This window comes from Drosophila takahashii, chromosome 2L (assembly GCF_030179915.1).
Source record: "Drosophila takahashii strain IR98-3 E-12201 chromosome 2L, DtakHiC1v2, whole genome shotgun sequence".
Lineage (NCBI taxonomy): Eukaryota > Metazoa > Arthropoda > Insecta > Diptera > Drosophilidae > Drosophila > Drosophila takahashii.
The window spans coordinates 8,998,760-9,016,648 of record NC_091678.1 but is presented as its reverse complement, the minus strand read 5'-3'; the positions used below and the strand labels follow the sequence as shown (position 1 = coordinate 9,016,648).

At 38.4% G+C, this 17,889-nt stretch overlaps 1 protein-coding gene, 1 long non-coding RNA gene and 1 other non-coding gene across 6 annotated transcripts in view; all 3 read right to left on the bottom strand.

Moving 5' to 3' along the window:
- The window catches only part of sick (sickie), a 186,451-nt gene that overhangs the window by 149,023 nt on the left and 19,539 nt on the right, over window positions 1-17,889 (bottom strand). Inside the window, exon 1 of one of the 3 annotated variants that reach the window (XM_070211930.1) lies at window positions 1,664-3,364. The exons of 1 other annotated variant lie outside the window; for it this stretch is intronic. In XM_070211930.1, coding sequence (XP_070068031.1) covers window positions 1,664-3,274 — 1,611 coding nt within the window. In that variant the 5' untranslated portion in view covers window positions 3,275-3,364. Of the gene's footprint in view, window positions 1-1,663; window positions 3,365-17,889 lie in introns of those variants that run through there. One more of the 3 variants, XM_044394877.2, reaches the window with a different exon arrangement.
- Window positions 16,866-17,634, bottom strand: LOC138913263 (uncharacterized). Of its 2 annotated transcripts, XR_011418917.1 has the most exons (3): window positions 17,390-17,634; window positions 17,179-17,316; window positions 16,866-17,125 (listed from the first exon to the last, which is right to left on the bottom strand). It is a non-coding gene; the product is annotated as an uncharacterized lncRNA (long non-coding RNA). The 2 variants fall into 2 exon arrangements; XR_011418916.1 differs by having other exon boundaries at window positions 16,866-17,316.
- Window positions 16,889-17,084, bottom strand: LOC123003271 (U2 spliceosomal RNA). Its single transcript, XR_006412503.1, has one exon. It is a non-coding gene; the product is annotated as a U2 spliceosomal RNA (small nuclear RNA).

Genomic DNA, 17,889 nt, shown 5'->3' with positions numbered 1-17,889 from the left:
TTGATGTCCTGTCGTCGTTTCATTAGATGGCCCAGCATAGCACAAAAATCGCCCCAAGAGTTTCTTTTAGCTTGATTCTTTTTTTTTGGGTAGCATGCCTCAAAGCAAAAATGTACAGCGCGTATTTCAATTTGCAAATGATAGAAAACGCCTGTGGCAGGGAAAATTGGTGGAGAGTTGGGCGGGGAAAAGCTTATGTGGGGTGGCCTTCGTATAAGTACTCCCACTTTGAGCTCAACACCATGGCAACAATTTTAATTCAATTCCATTAAAAGTCGCTAAGATTGAACATACAGCTGGTGTGTGGTTGCTTTCCTCCGCTTTTCCCGCGCACTTTTCCTTCAACCTGTCCCTCACTTGAGCACACAATCAAACTAATGTTCGGCGGTAGGAAAAACTAATGAAGCGAGCAGTGAAAACGCGACGATTGATTGCTCCCCAGGGGCAACAAGAAGTGGGAAAACAAGAGCGAGTAGAAAAAGTGGGAATGGGGAAAGCCAGATGCAGTTCAGCAGAAGACCTTTGGAAAGCCCACGATTCGGGGAAATTATTTGGAATGCACACTTTCGAGGGAAAACTGCACTTCCCATACTCTCCTTTTTTTTGATAATTTATACCCAAGGATTCGGCCGAGGGGGTTGACATTTGTTCATTGCCTTTTGCGGGTGGGTTTCGTTTTTTCGGGGGTATTATGGGGTATGTGAGGGTTTGGGTGGGTTAACACCTCCCCTGGGGTGTTCCAAGATGCATAATAAGACTTGTTAAGTTGCTCGCTCGTTAAGATAAGTGAGCCGGCAAATGGCGACAAGTGCGACATCGGAAACAGCCCGCAATGATTACCAGCTTAAGATATGCGAAATTATACATATAGATAAGCTGCTATGTGGGGTGCTTCTTCCAATGGTTAATGCTGCGATTCACATTACGGTAAGAGGATTACGTAAGGAATGGATGAAAGTTAGTTAAATGCCCTGGGAATATGGTGGAGGTCATAAGAACAAGAACCCCAAAAATGAGCCATAAGGTCGAACATTATGATGGCACTTTTTCGGCAGCATCTTAGCATTAAGTCTAAGATTTGCATAGGGTAATTTAGTATTTTGTCATCACAAAGAAAAATGGTATTTAAGAAGATTTATTTTTTTGGGTAAATGGTTTCCTTTGACTTTCTGAAAGCTTTGAAAAAATATTAGTCCCGCAAAGCAGAATTTAAATAAAGCTTAACTTTCGCTTATAGCCGTAAGACACCTGCTTCTATTTTAAAGAACTGAATAGAGTTATTTTAAAAAGTTCCTAAAATTCTTGGAGCTCAGTATCATTTCATAAGTCTGTATATAAATATGCCATGAGCTGCCAGGACTTTTTAAAATAAATACAGTTATTTATTGACAAAGTCAAGTGTCATAAGGCCATAGGCCAAATAAATGTGCATTTCTTCTAGTCAAATATGGTAAAAAGAGAGTATCAACCGTGTGGATATATTAATATTTTTACTAAGTTAGCTAGTTTCAACTTGGAAATAAAAACGTGATTTAAATTTGATAGAAAATAAATAAAATTCAATTAAGCAATATTTTTTACCAAATTAAATTTTGTATTACCTTTCTATACCCTTTATTTTATTCTATATCCCTGTTAAATATTTAAACTACACAAAACTCACCTCCATATATCCCTGGACACTGTCGCACTGCTGGAGCACCAGGATGGCGGGATTAGCCTTCATTTCGTCGGGCGAGCAGGGCGATAGGAATCCGCTATCCGCATCGCTGTGCGTCGATTGGGGTCGTGGCTTTCGTATCTTGTACTGCACATGACGACTGGGCACGGGACCGGGATTGAAGAGCACATAGTTGGATTCGGTGGGAACGGTGTGAGATCTCTGATCCTTTCGCTGTTGCTGCAACAGCTGCTGCAAATGCAACATGTGATCCGTGCTGACCAACTCGGAAATGGCCCGATGCTGTTCAAAGGTGCCGTTCTTATCGCTGCCCTTTTTGCCACTCCGAAAGGGTGAAAGATTGAGAAAGGTCAGCTTTTTCTTCATCGATTGCTGGGCGGGATTGGCAGCCAGGGAGCAACTGCCCGCGGAACTGGCCGAGTTGGTCGAAGTAGATGATTCTACGAGGGCCGTGGAAGTGGTCTCCGTATCCTTGGACTCCTGACTATTCGACATGCTGGCCGTTGTGTTTTCCAATTCGCCGAAGAGCTTCTCCAGATTCTGCTGCTCCAGCTTGGCATTCACCAGCTGCTCGTTGGTATAAGGATTGGGTATGCCGATGTCCAGAGAGAAATCCCCCGGTTCTATTATAAAGTAGTTGTGGTGATCGAAGCTGGCCAGGATCTCGGAGGTTCTAGGCTCTGCTTCCGATTCGGCCTCTGGCATCGCAGAGGTCTCTATGATGATGGTCTCCTCGAGTTCCAGTTCTTCGTTGTCGTATATTACCTCTGGTACCATTTCATCTTCATCCTCGCAGACCAAATGTTGTCGAGAGCTAAATAAAGGATCCCTTAAGCCATGGGCATGGGAACTGGGATATCTCATGGCCTTTTCGTTTATAAAATCCACCGGATCGAAAAGGCAATAGTTTTCCATATGAGAGGTGGCCGCCTTTCGCTGTCTCACTGGTAGATTTTTTAGCTTCTCGGAATAATCCGCCGCATCTTCGTTGTTATTCGCTGATTCTGGTGCCGGCGGAGGTGGTGATATCTCCTGACTGACGGGTCTTTCGTCCTGCTGCTGCTGCTGCGGCAAAGACTTCTGTGAGCCGCGATGCAGAGTGGCAAAGAGACCACGAGCTATGCAATTCTTCAGCTCACTCACGCGACCTTTGTAGGGACTCGATTGGGCACTGCTGCTTAGTATCGATGATTCATCAATGCCCAGCTGTTTGCTCAGCTCCTTGCGCTCCTTTTTGCTCAGAACGACCTTGCCGCGACTCGGGGTGTTGGGGGCGGAGTGGAGCAGCCGCGAGGGCATTTGCGAAAGGGGTGGTGGTGTGGGGGGCGGTGGCTCCCTGTAGGGAGGTGGACCCACCAGGCAGGTGGCATAGCTCACTGGAAGATCATTGTAGGCAGTTCCCGATGTCGTGGGCTCCGTGGGCAAAAACTCCAGTTCCATATAGTTGGGATGCAGAATCTTCTGCTGATTCGACTGATGATTGTCGGTGGTCCTTTGGCTTTTGGGCTTGGCGCCCAGTTGGTTCTCCTCGTTCGCATTGCGATCCGGTTTGGTCGAAGGACCCGGACGCAGTTTACCCGCCTGACTGGACATTTCTAGGATTTCATTGCCGTTTCCATGGATTTTCAGCACTGGATTTTCACTCACTCACTTGCACACAAAATTTGTATACATTTTTTTTTTGACGCCTGGGCAAAATTAATGGTTTCATAAATCTTCATCTTTATGGAGGGCAAAAAGGCGTTAATGGCTTTTCTAGTCCCGCACAAAAAATGGGACTCTCTCTCTCTCTCACTCACTGTTTACATTTGTGTGTTGTAATTGGATTTTTGATGCTGATGCATGTCAAAGTTAAATTAAAACTGACCCAGCAAGCTGGGGGCAAAAGAAAAAAAGAGTTATTTTTTTAGGTGGTTTTTGCGGGCAAAGTCATGGTCATGGTTACTTCGTGGTTTTGTCTGCTTTTGAAGTGTTTCAGGGCGACGAGCCCTCAAAACAATGCCAAAGTCGAGGTTTTTATAATTTGTCTACAAAAGCAAATAACAGGAGAGCCACTGGTTTTGTAGGAAAAAAATGGTGAAATTAAAGTACTGCAGATTGTATATTAAATTTGTGAAATTTTAAATAAAAATAAATTTTGCTCTACCGCAAACTGAGTTTCCTTAAACATTTTAAAAAGTATTTTCACTCCTAAATTCAAACACAAGCTCATACCCATTTTCCATCTGCCGATAACAGCAAAGGTATTTTTTCTCCATAGAAATACTCGAATAAAAAAATTATTGTGCGATGGAAGGTGAAAAGGAAATTCAATACGAAAATGCATATCAAGTGCTCACTAAAGTTTCACATTTGATTAAGTTTCGTTTTACCTTCCATTTCCCAGCCAAATGCAGACATTCCAGAGATATCAATAACAAATTGCCAGCAAATGGATGCATGAATTTATTAAATGGAAAGCGAAGTGAACAAAAGAATCGTTGAAGGTATCTCTTTCCCTTACAATTACAGAGATTTGTTTAGTAAATACATGGAGTAGGTACCTAACCAATCGAAATAAATAAAGCAAATAATGCCAAACGACATGGAACATTTTGTTTACCAAAAAGCGATTATCTCAGCATTGTTTCCAGTTTCCGAAAGCCAGGAATAAAGTTTTAATTTCCTTTATTTTTTAGCCCACTCACAAAACTATGACGAGGCAGCCGGCAGAAAAGGAAAAGAGCAATTTGGCTAGGCCAATGCGGAAACAACTGAGAGGGAAAACCGAAATGGAAAAAGTTTTATTGGCAACAAATTGAAAACCGCCTGGCCATTTGAGGCAGTGAACCAACAAGTTGCATAATTGTTGGCGCATGATAAAATTAAACGCCCTGAAATGAGCTGATGTTCCAATGGCACCTTCTTCTCCTCCATCTGCTTCTCTTCTTCTTCTTATTCCACTTCCGTTTCCGGAAATGGCAGGCTGCAGGTGGCCGAAGTGAAAGAAGTTACTCCAGTTAAGTGGAGTTTCTCTGCCGGTGTCTGTGCTTTCGCCCCATAAAGTATACACAAAGTAATTTGCAATTAAAATGTTAATTTTTAATTGAATTGCAGATGGCAGTAGGCAATGGCAGTAGTCTCGAATACTGAATCAAGTTAATTAGTGTCAAAGAAGGGGAAAAAGGCAAAGAGGGGAATGCAGCTAGGTCCTGTATCACTCCAAGGTTGATTAATCCAGTTTAGAGATGGTTTCGTGAGCAAAGTATGCAAATAAACCGGTGATAAATGCGAGTAAATGTATTTCTGAGATTAAAGGAAAGAAATGTGTACATTCCTATAAAGGAAATTTGTATGGTACAAATTTTAATTTTAATAGAAATTTTTAAAAAAGTAAGCAATTAAATAATTTTTGTAAAAAAAATGTAATTTTGTTAGTTTTAATAAAAACGTTGAAAGAAGTAAGAATAAATTCTAAAATTATTTTTGTACCATTAAAAAAAGCTAAATTAAAAAAAACTTACAATAATAATATCTTAAATATGATTACAATATTTTGTAATGAATTTTTCTTATATCTCTGTCTTCTTGAAGCTTTAGTAGCCAATCAGAAAAATTGTGAAAAACTTATAACGCCCAAAACTCCTTGTCTTCATCTATTCCCCTTGAGCTTTAAGCCCATCTCAAAGCCACGTGGCACTCCTGCACTATTCGAGAATCACCTAATCCCTGACACTTTCAGTTTCTATGACGACTCACATAAAAGACGGGAAAAAAAGTGAAAGACACCGAGGAGAAAGGCAGGCGAAAGGCACAGGAGGCAGGACTTAAAGTTAAACACTTTTGCTTTGAGGTTGAAGTTACTCGCATCTGCTTTTCCTTGTGCTTCCAGCTGGCAGCAGTCAAAGTTGACAAAATACTTGTCAAGATTTGTGCATTGAGTTCGGCGGCGCACAGCCATTCACTCCTCCGCTTTTTTTAACTTGTAATTGCAGCTTTGCCGTGGTCTCTTACCAGTTTTGCAGGGAAAATGTACAAAAAAAAATAAAAAAGAACAGATTTTCCCCCACTGGGAAAAGCCGACGTTTTGCTGGGGGCCATCAAGCCGCAAACTTTACGAGTTGATAGCTGAAATAAAGTGGAGCATGCATTCCAGGGCTTTTAGCCCGCCCACCCACTTCATGACATCATTTTATTTGCACTCAATCTCGGTTCCCTTAGTGGAGCTCTCTGCTTTCTGCGCTCAAAACGCTGTGCAAACTTCGCTGGCAAGTTGGTTAGAAATGCTTTTGATTTGCTAGTAAGTTGACCAGCATTTCAGCTCCCCCATTTGCCACTCCGCCGACTTTTCTCAACTCGCTTTTTCTTCACACAAAGCCCACTTGGAAAAGTGCACGCTTTTCTTTCTCTCTTTCAGCTGCTCTTATTGCACCGAAAGCCCAAGCAAACCTAAAATGTTATTCAAACAAAAAAGGAAAGTTTAAGTATGGTGATGCGGGAATAAATACTCTGGGGAAACCTATTCAATATTCTTTTAAATGCACTATAAAATAGTTTCTTTTACAAAATTGTAACAATATTTATATTATTTTAAAGAAAAATCTATAAAGTAACTTTATTAATTAAAAGAAAAATTTACTTCTTAGTGCAAATAAATATTTTCTTTTATTTTTGAATTTAAAAAATATTCTTAAAGTCCCAAGATCTTTCTATTTTCTACAAAGGGTATAATAAAGTGGCAAAGCCTGTACCAAAAAAAAAAAACAAAAGAAAGAAATAAAAAAGAGCCAACTACAATGCGTATGACAGTTTGAAACACTTCTAAAGACTTTTGAGTTATGCCGCAAGTTGGGGGCGTGAGAGGCGTGGCACAGAGCCACAAAAACCAAACGTTCAACTTCCTCCCTAGAGGGCAAAAAAACAAAAAGCAAAAAAAACTAAAGCAGAATCTATGCGCAATTCAATTAAAGCGCAATTTGCAAGCAGTCATCATATTTTCGTTACTTAACGAGCCCGTCGCTGGATAATGAGGAGCCAGGGGGGCGTGGTGCAATTTAATAAGACCCATCGAGTGGGGGAAAACGGAAATCGCTTGAGGAAATTGTGTGTTTCAAGCAAAAGCATACATAATAAACTCATATAAAAGATTGTTGCATACTTCGGGGAGCAACCAGGAGCGGAATGGGGGCGGTGTGGCATAAATACCCATATTTGCAATTCGAAGAAGTGGAAGTGGATGGGAAAAGCGGCAGAAAGAGAGTCTGGAGACAGCCGCTTATATCCCCAGGCGGACAGAGGCGAAAACGAGGAAAAAGCGAAAAACCAGCGGGACTACGTCGAATGTTATTAAAAAAAAGAAAGCAAAGCAACGCTAAAACAGCAGCCCCACTCACTTCCCCTCTGCCCCATCTAAAAAGTCATAAAATTTATTAAATGCCTAAAAGTATGACAGCAATAGACAATTTATGGTGGGGGAAGGAAAGCCAAAGGAAAATCGGGGAAAAAACTAACCGAGGAAATGAAAACAAGATTTTTCTCCTCTTTCTTATACCCTCGGAAATTCTGTAAACATTAGCGGAATTTTAATGGCCCTGTGTTAATTCAAGCATGAAGTATAAATATTTATTAAGAGCATGTTAATAAGCGTCAGCTGCTATCGAAATTAGCAGGAAAATATATTAATATTTATAGAATGAAAGCCAAACGGTAGCCAATCAAATACTTGTCGGAATTTCGAGTAAGAATTATTGGTAACTCTTTTGAGTAGGATAAGTATTTGAAATCAAAATCAGTATGGTATTTTTTAAAATTTTTTGTTTTTATTAAGATAATTTATTCTAATTTGAAAATTACCTTTTTTTGATGTTAACAAGCACTAAGAAAAAAATCGTTTTTGAAGTAAGTAAAATTATTTAAAAAATCACTTTGAAAAATATATATTACAGAAATAGAGTTTTTGTCTAATAAAGTAAATAACAAATATTTTGAACTCTTTTTTACTAAAAACGAAGCTAGTTCTGAATAGAAAATACCCATCTTTGGTTAGGGTCTTACAATGACTTGTTTCTTCATTAGTGAAATGGCCACCACTTGCGCCCCTCATGATAACAATCGAAAGACCTTTGAATATTTATAAGCCAGACCTCATACAATTTACACTAATTTAAAGTTACTTCCGAGCTCCGCCTCGACAATTTTCCAAGTCATTGTCGACGTGGACACACCGAAAGCATAATTCAACTTCATAAATTGAGCAAATAAACAGGCGGAGCTGCTTGGTTGGCAAGTGTCCCTGCAGACGGATGTGCAACCATATGGTCACGCCTCAAGCTCATAAATTAGCACCATACGACGGACGCACCATGAAGCAGAAGGAGGACTATTCAATTTGAGGATGGCAAGAGGGACATTTGTAAGGATTTGGCCAGGTGCACGAAAGCCATTAACATAAATGGGTCGAAAGCTGCTAACAAGGATAACAACAAACTCGCATTTGAACTCGGATTCCCATTACCCTTCCCATTTTCCATTTCCCGCCGGTGAGTTTTTAATTACGTAAGCGGAGAAGACATTTCCAACTTATTACGTGTCTTCACTAATCCGCTAAGGACGAAAAATGGCGTACAATCAATTCGAAGGATTTCTCAGTGCGAAGGAAACAATTTTCCTAGCAGCTTGTTTCGCATGGCGCAATTTTCCACTACATCGGATTAAAATGTGATATGTTTGGGATTGTTTACACACAGTAAGGGGGGTTTTTTTGGGGGGTTTCAAGGGGGCCAGTAAACGGGAGCAGACAGACGAGACATGTGTTTGTTTACGAACTTTTGGCAGCTTTGTTTTCGGGGGCGTGGCACGTTTCACTGGAGTGGGTCTTAATTTCCGCTACGTAAGCATTTCTTTTTTTCACACACAGCATCTTCTTTTTTCTTCGTCCTTTTCCTTGTATTCTATTTTTTTTTTTTTGCTTTGTATCCATGATTTTTGTTTATTTTGGATTTGTTTGCCCTTTTTCCTTTACATGCTTGCTTGAGTACTTCCGGTTGCGCCGGAAGTGAGAGGAGCACATATCAGACACAGTGGGACACAACGCATGTCAGGGGGTTTCGAAGGGTGGGTGGGTTGGTTCTGGTCCTTGGGAGAGGGGCCTTTAATTGTTACGAGTGGAAAATTGAATTTAACTGACATGTCCGCATATGGAAGGAAATACGATTTCACATCCCTAATGCAGTTTGAACTTACAAAGTAACAAACAAGCATACAAGTTAAGAAAGAACTTCGCATTTCAAAAGTTATTATACGGTTTTTCACTAAAAACAATTCATAAATATCTAAATAATGAATTTATAAATATAAACAAAATAATACGAAACTTAGAAATATTCTTATTATCTTGTTTAAATTAAATATTATACAAACATATGTCCTGTTAGCTAATAGTATATAAACTGCAGTATGTTTTATATGTTGCTTTGCTAAGATGTTGTGAAAACATATTGCTTGCATGAACTTTAAGCAGATTTTATGTTGCACAACACGTTCCCGGAAGTTTTGCCTTCCGAAAATTAGACAAACACGTTCTATACTTGTGTTCACTTCTACTTTCGGCAGCATTTGACGCATAATAAGTAAGGCAAGCACACATGAGGAAAATAAATGCCAATATATAGGGGAAGTTTAATTCAAGGATGTAAAGAACTTTAATTCGAATTTTTCGGGATTAATTGAAATCATCGAATATTTAAAGGGTAAAGATTAAAAATGAAATAAATAATGAAATATTTAAAGCGCAATCAGTGATCTAAAATGGAAAGCATGTGAGTTTTAATGTACGAAACATTTGACTACATAATTAATGGCAAAACCCTGGGGCCTAAAAGCTCACAAGCTGAATCTCATTAAATCAATGGACTAATCTTTAATGGAATTTTAAATAAGTTCATATCTCTAAACAAATAAACAAACTAAAAGAGATGAGAGAAGAATTAAAATAAATTTCGTTTTTATAGATTCTTTTTGTAATGGAATTCAATACATAAAAATAAACTTAAGACTGCCAAATCCTTTCGAAATTCCACAATAAGCTCGACCGTACAATTAATATGGCCCATATCCTTGACTTAACAGAGCACTCTGAGATCCTCATTATGGCACATCATCCGATGTAATTTAAGGCATGACGATGGCCTTGTTCTTTTTCTTGATACATTTTCGACGAACGAGAGATTTTCTGCGACTGATTTTTATTACGCCCACAAGCGCAATAATCGCCGAGGGCACGCACCAAATGCCAAAAGGAGACTACTGAAAGGAACTTCCCCGAAACGAAAACACACTCGTTTTTCGGTGGGCCTAAGCCAAAAAGACGACATTACATTTTATTATCTATTATATCGTGGCGCCTAAAATGTCACTACATTAGCTTAAAAATCCATACACACACATGACAGAGAGGGAGGGGGAGAGAGAGAGTGAGAGGGAGAGAGATAAGGACATGTTTTTCGCCGGGCATAAAGTAAACATTAAAACAGGAAACGGAAGCCACGGCGGTGCCAAAACGGCAAACCGACATTCATAGACAATGTCCTGTGGCGGCGGTTATGATTATTTTGACTCGCTTATCCTGGCGAATGTGAATGTGTCCTGGCATTTATGATTTTTTCGCGCTCCTTTTCGTTTTTATTTCACATGTTTCCCGGCGGGCAAGGCAAGGGGTTAAAATGGGGTTAATTTACTATGCATAAAGTGTTGCCTGTGTGTCGCAATTCGCGAACTTCTTGCCACGTTTGCATAGCAAATCACTTGACGATTGCCCGTATATATTTGTTAATTCTTCACTTTTTTGCACAGGTCGTTGGAAAAAAGGAAGACATTTCTTTATGATAATCCACAGTTGGTAAAGAATGCTCGGTTCCTTTTGGCCACAAGCCGAAACTCACGAAATGACGCAAAAAAGCGGCAAAGTTAAAACCAAAATTCCGAACGCGTTCGTCGAGCGGAGGAAACAAAGTGCGCGCCACCACCGACAAATAAGCACTGGCAGGACTTCGAGGCAGGACTTGCGAAGCCAGACCAAGCACAGAGCAACAGGGAAATTTCCCAAAAGGACATTTCCCGCTCACTGGAAATGCGGCCGGCAATTCCCCTCCGCCGACTGCAATTGACCTTAGCCTTCGAGGATATCCGCCCTCTAGCCGGCTTCGGTTCAATGCACCACCAGTTCAGGACGAGGGTTGAAGGACTCTCTCTCTCCTTTTTTGGGGGGGAAATTCTCTCCGCTTTAGCCTTGTGCTAGGTCCTTGCTCTGCTTTACCTTTGAATGCCACAGGTTTAACAGGTTGATGCGTGTCGTCACAGCTGGCTAGGGGAAATGTCACCAAAGGGATATTTTTTAGGGGTTCAGGGATATTACTTGGCTGGAATGGTTTGTTCTGAGTGTGAGCCTTAGTAAAAGAATTTTCTTAACAAAAACATTCATTATAACCAGAACTTTAAATACACAGAGAAAATTCTGACGTTCTCATCTGAGTTGAAAATGTTCTTAAAAATAGAAAGGCCTTTTTCAAGTTTAAAATGTTCTAAATGTGCTTGAATTAAGTTGAATTGGTTCTTAAAATCTAGTTGAGTTTAAAATGTTCTTGAAATAAGAACGAATCGTTATTATTTTAGCACATGGATCTTAAATCAAATCGATTTGGTTCTCAAAAACCACAATATCTGAAAATGTTCTTAGTTTGAGAACGAAAAAGACTAAAGAAAGAACAAAAATTAAGCTGCATTTCAACTTAAAATGATTCAAAACTCTATTCTCTAATTTTTTTGGATTTCCTAGAACGCGTTAGGATGTTTTCGTTTGACACCTAGAACGCACTAGACCATTTTACTTTGCTCCAATACGACTTTACCATTAGATTTGCCCTTTTCGTCTTATATGTAATTCCCAACTGGTTCTAGCCCTTCATGAACCAAGGCCAATTCAGATTCTGAGGCTTTAAGACTTTTTTTCTGGCTTAAGTCTATAATAAACTTTCACACTAGCTGGAAGTCAAGTGCAACCCGCACCTTTATAAGGTGTAATTGGACAACTACCTTTTTAATATTACTTATAAATTACTCTTATCCTTAGCTAAAATCAAACTCAAAATGCTATAGAATTGAGAGAAAAAAGTGCTGAAAATAGAACAAATGAACTTATATTTGTATCCATTTGATTTAAAAATGTTCTTGATATAAGAACAAAATCAACTTGAAAATAGAACGAAGTGAACTTAATGTCGGATTTTTAGCTAACACCATTTCGTTCTGATATTGAGAACATTCAACTCGAAATGAGAACATTTGTGCTTACCCGGTTTTTAAGAACGAATGTTCTTGATTTGAGTGCAATGTTCTTGGTTTTTTTTCTCTGTGTAGGAATTGGTAATGTGAACGAATTTTTAATGTATTTAAAATATTTCAGAATAACAATATTTTTTAACTAATTCTCTCAGTAAATCGTTACAAGGCAGAAAGTATTATAATGGGCTTGCAAAAGCGTTTTATTGTTAAACTGTTGATATAAACATCTTAGTTAGTATTTCAAAGTAATTTTTAAAATCAATGAAACGATCTTATGTTTTTATAAAAAATATTTAATAATTTTAAAAATGATAAATAATAAACAAGAAGATATTTATTTTAATTTCTTTTTCATTTTATTTTGTATTTATCCAGCACTGTTGATTAAAAAAATTTTACATTTATTAGAATTTATATTCTATCCTTGTGGCTTTTAGGCGTGCCCAGTTTCAATCAACAATCAACAATTTAAAACGTTCATTATTTGTTTTTTTATGACCAACTTGATTAGTCCCATACACGAGTAAAAGCCCACCATAAAGCCGAAGAAAGATGGTCTCGAATGGTGTTTGCTTTCCACCCTTCGCGGTCTGAAGTCCCCGCCATTTCTACATAACTTGTTCATCATGTGTCTAGGTCTATGCATTGATAACTCCCCGTTGCGACCATAAAACAATAGAGCCCCAATTTCCATGGCACGGAGCTGCACATTCATTCAAACAAAATAAAACCAAAACATAGAAAATGGATGAAACCATCTAGGGAATTTTCGGGGCAATAACTATAAAATGTCCGTCGAGTCGCGTCGCGTCGTGTCGCGTGTATGCAGTCAACCAGGGGACGCAGGACAACACAAGCAAACAAAAAAGGGTCCTTCGTTGTCGCAGTCAATGGCTAAAGGATTAAAAAACAAGGCAACGGCGACAACAAAATATTATCTCAATAGAAAAATCTCAGGCACATGGACAAAACAAAAGGCGAGCTAAAAAAACGACGAGTAGAAGAATTAAGGACAGACTTTGATAAAAACAAAGTGAAAATTTATGCAAAACGAGGATAGAAAGCCGGAAACGATGAAAGAAATTAAAAATGGGCGTAGATAAAGCAAGGTAAAAGAAAAGCTAAAAGAGTTGCAACACTTTTCAAAAGTCAGCTTTTTAATTACGCACTTAATCGCAACGCGTAAGTCGCTTAAAAATAAAAACTAGAATTTCTAAGAAACTTTTATTTCAGCTCTCTTTTAACAATTTAAATCAGTTTGCAGAGATTGCAGACATAACGATTTTAGGGATCGGGGCACAAAAATTAGGTCTAAAATGTTTTAAGAAATTCCATCATTATTTCTTTTTCAGAACTTGAGCTGCTTATCACTTGATAAGAATTCTTAGAAACAGCTCTAATACTATTTTGCATAGTAACAAAAGGGCAGCAAGAATTCCCGGTTGATATTATTGCTATAAAAACATGACAATCACAACAATCTACATTTTTTTATGAGTCGAATATTTGAGAAAATTATGCAAACCAATAATACAAAAATTTTAATTAAACACCCAGTTCTTTTTCAGTGCCAATTTTTACATAATTAATTGTTTAAATGTTTTTAAGCTAATTTTTAATCGTAAGATTTCAAAATAGTAGTAGGCTACATCGTCTACTGGTGCTTCGTCTCCACAAACAGTTCCCAATTCTCCGACGACCATGAGAACTTAAAGCCGGAGCATCATTTATAGTTCAACAAGTAAACTGCCGTAATCAATATGGCCGTGTTGGTCAATTATAAAGACAAATCCAGCGGTGGCATGAAGAGAATTGTTGCCAGGTCAGAATAAAATAAATCACGCAGTCTTTGTTCTATTTCTAAAAATGTAAAATAACGAATGGGGTCGGTCCGAGAAATGTTAACTTTGGCCCGAGGTCCTGATCCTTCTGTTACCCCACATTTTCTGTCAGCATTTCCCACAAATCTATAATAAACTTATACTATTTTAATTACACACTTCAGGATATATATTATAATTTTGAACACTATCAATAGTTTGCCCTACAAAGTCTTGGTAGAGTTCAAAACTATATTATTTACAAATTTCGATATTTTATAGATAGACCTCTGGGAAATTCTGACAGGAATTTTGGCTGCAAAAGAAGGTTCAGGACTTTTGTCTAACTCAACATTTGCCGGACCGACCACCTTCGTGATTTTTTTATCTTTAAAAAGAAAACGAAGACTAAGCGGGCTACTTTTTTCTGGGATGACTTACCTGGGAACTTTCCACTTCATGCAACCGAAGTACTTGACTTTTTATCTGGTCGACTCGGCCATATAAATTAGAGATGTAGGGAGTGTAGCTAATAAGCTAATCTGGCTCCTTTTTTGGCTGCCAGGTCACAGTGCTCTTCTTGACTGTGTTAAAAAAATGGATAGAACTCTATTTCGGTAAGAACTGGCACCATCTTTTTGGTTTTTCGTTGATATTCATAAAGAAACGGTAGAATTGAGAAGATTATGGCTGAGGAAGTATAGATTTAAACTAAATTAGCAGATGCATATACATTTTTCATTGAAAACCCGCTAGTATCTTACCATTGGCATTTAAAAACGATTTATTAGAGTTGATCTAAAGTGGGTACACCCGCAGTCTTCCGGTTTTCGTTGAAATATAGAGAAACATAGTATTATTCACCATCGAGCTACCGATCACGTCAGCCAGCTCATGTCGACAGAAACTGAATGCGAGTGGCGAAGCATTTTTATGGTTCACGGGTTCTTATCACAAAATTTGAGTTTAAAACAAGAAAGGAAGCTAGCTTCGGCCAGCCGAAGCTTATATACCCTTGCAGATCATTCCTATCAATTAACAAATCGCAAAAATGTTCAATTTTCTAATATTTCTCATTAATTTTCCGATCGTTCCTATGGCAGCTATATGATATAGTCGTCCGATTTTGATCAAATTAAAATTGAAATTCGGAAATATTTAAAAAGAGTTATATCCTAGAGTAGAAGATAATACAATAAAAACCAAAGAAGCTAGAATTTATTTCCTATTACTTTTCCATTAATTTTCCGATCGTTCCTATGGCAGCTATATGATATAGTAGTCCGATTTTTGAAATAATTAATTCGAAATTCAGAAATATTTAAAAAATAACATCCCCAAAAGTAGAAGGTAATATTTCAAAAAACACCAAAGCTAGAATTTTTTAAAGTTTTTTTCTTCCGATCCTTCCTATGGGAGCTATAAGATATAGTTGTCCGATCCGGTCGGCTCCGACATATATACTACCTGCAATAGAAAGAAGACTTTTGCGAAAGTTTCGTCCCGATAGCTCAAAAACTGAGAGACTAGTTTGCGTAGAAACAGACAGACGGACAGACGGACAGACGGACAGACGGACAGACAGACAGACGGACAGACGGACAGACGGACGGACAGACGGACAGACGGACATGGCTAGATCGACTCGTCTTGTGATGCTGATCAAGAATATATATACTTTATGGGGTCGGAGACGTCTTCTTCACTGCGTTGCAAACTTCTGACTGAAATCATAATACCCTCTGCAAGGGTATAAAAACCTTAAAATTTGGTGAGTTTGGATTTTTATACTCTCCTATTCCCAGCCTCTCTTTATTAACATCTCATTCAATCTCAAAGCTTTAAGGCCCAACCAAAAAAATTTCAAAATATTTTAAAAAGAGATTGCTATTGCCAGATGGTTGTTAAATGTAATTATAGACCAAAAACCGATAACAATTTTTAAAGTTACAATTAAAACTTCACAATTTAAGATTGGATCCCGAGCACAAATGCCATAGCCATTTGTGTCTCAAGTCTCATTACTTTCTACAATTTAAGGATATTTACGTTTCGCAAAAGTAAATAGCTTCCCTATATTTTTCTTCCTTTAGTGGAAGCCCAGTGAAGACACAAACCAGAATGTCCTTTTTGAGTCTACACAAGTCTCACACAAATTGTCCTTGCTGAGCCTAGTAAATGCACAAACCGATTGGTCCTTTAAAGGGAAATTTACAAAAAAAGAAATCTTGTAACCAGATTCCCACTAATAGATGGCGCCTGCACAGGCACCAGCACTGCGCTAAAAATAGGTGTCGCCTTTATCACGGTTAATGTCCTTGTTTGTCAAACTTATTTTTCAGATGGGCTGAAAATCCTGCCGGTATTTCAATTCTGACCAATACTGAACATTATAGTCAAAGGGTTCTATAAGTTATATCCCATTGCGATCAATCATATAATAAAGCATTTTTAAGAATACTTATGCCCAAGTATTTATTCAAGGAAAAAATTAACTGAAAATTTAAAATTTTAATCATTATAACATTGATATAGCACTATAACCAATATGGAGAGCTCTTAAAATACCCTATCGAAAACTCGACCAAGTCACGCAAATTTATGATTTGAATGTTGTTTTGTAACTTAGAACAACTCATACTTGTCGAGGGCTTATCAAACTAACCATCAAAACACGTGCAATACACAAAAATCTAAGTGGTGCCAAACTCAAGGCCGCCAATAAAAAGTACTTTGATTTTCAAACTTACAGATTGTGAACAATCAATTTAGTGAAGCTAACCATCCGCCGTTCAGGGATAAGTGCCAGTATTTGACAAGTCAATTAATCAATTCAATTTTCCAAATCACTTGACAACGCGACGAACGACAAAACAATTTTCAACAGACGTAAACTGGAAAGCAGCTTGTCTCCGCCCGAAAGAAACTAAACCAGAGAGAGGAAGGCCAAGGACACTGCTGCTATGTCAGCAGGAAACTATCCTGGCAGACGTCCTTTGAATTTGCATGTTACACAGAAATTGCTTTCAATGACGAACAGCAAGGACTCCACAAAAAGTAATATTAATTATTCAGTTGGGCCGAAATCCCGGCGGTACTGCAATACCGGGCCAACCCGCGACAGAGGTGGAGCAAGCCCCTAGCACTCCGTCTGGTTCCAAAAATCAGTTTAACATTTGTTGTCCTCCAATGGAGGAACTATCAGATGTTAAGCTGATAAGAACAGATACTACACTTTGATCTTAGCCATAAGGCCGAGAAGCGATAACTACATCAACCTACAGAAAGGGGCTTCACTCGATCGCAGCTAGAACCAGTTGAGAATTATTACGTTTGTAAATGCATAACACCAACACCTACATTGCATATTTAAGGGGATGTTCTCCTTGCGAAGCAAAAATGTCCTCGGCTAATCCTGTGAACGAGTGCTCAGGTAGAACTCTCGCACCAAATGGTTATTGGGACCATTTGAAATTTCCAGACATAATGGAATTTTCCCTATTGGCGAAGACAATGTTTTAATTTATTGCTTAGAAACTAAGGTCTTTCATTAAGAAAAATACAGTCTTACTTTCGGTATATCATCTTTTGATATCTCTTATTATTAATACGGCTCTCTAATTCCTTGGCGTGAACAGATAATTCCGTCGGGCCGTCTACACGTTCCTTTCTCGTCAAGAAAACAGTGCTCAATCGAATTTCCGCACTCTTGTGTGTAAGAATGGTATCCCAGAAACTTGTCGTTGTGAAAAGACACAGCCTGGCTCACGAGTTTTAAGGCCAAAGTAATAAGCAAAAAAGAAACCTTCATCGTAAAAGTAATGAGAGTGTCTGAAAAATGTTTCAGTATAATGTGATTTATAAGCTTAGAGGCATGCCGAAAGTCAATTTCACATTACGTAGGCAAATGCATTATAAATACATATGACCTCAACAAGGTCTTAATTACCTCCCTAAGAAAATGGCATCCAGGTAGCTAGCCAATGAAGTTTAGAAAACTGCCCGTGGGTTTGCAGATCCTTACTTAAAAGTACCCCTTATAATTCTCAAGTAGTTCTGGTCAGCACTGCA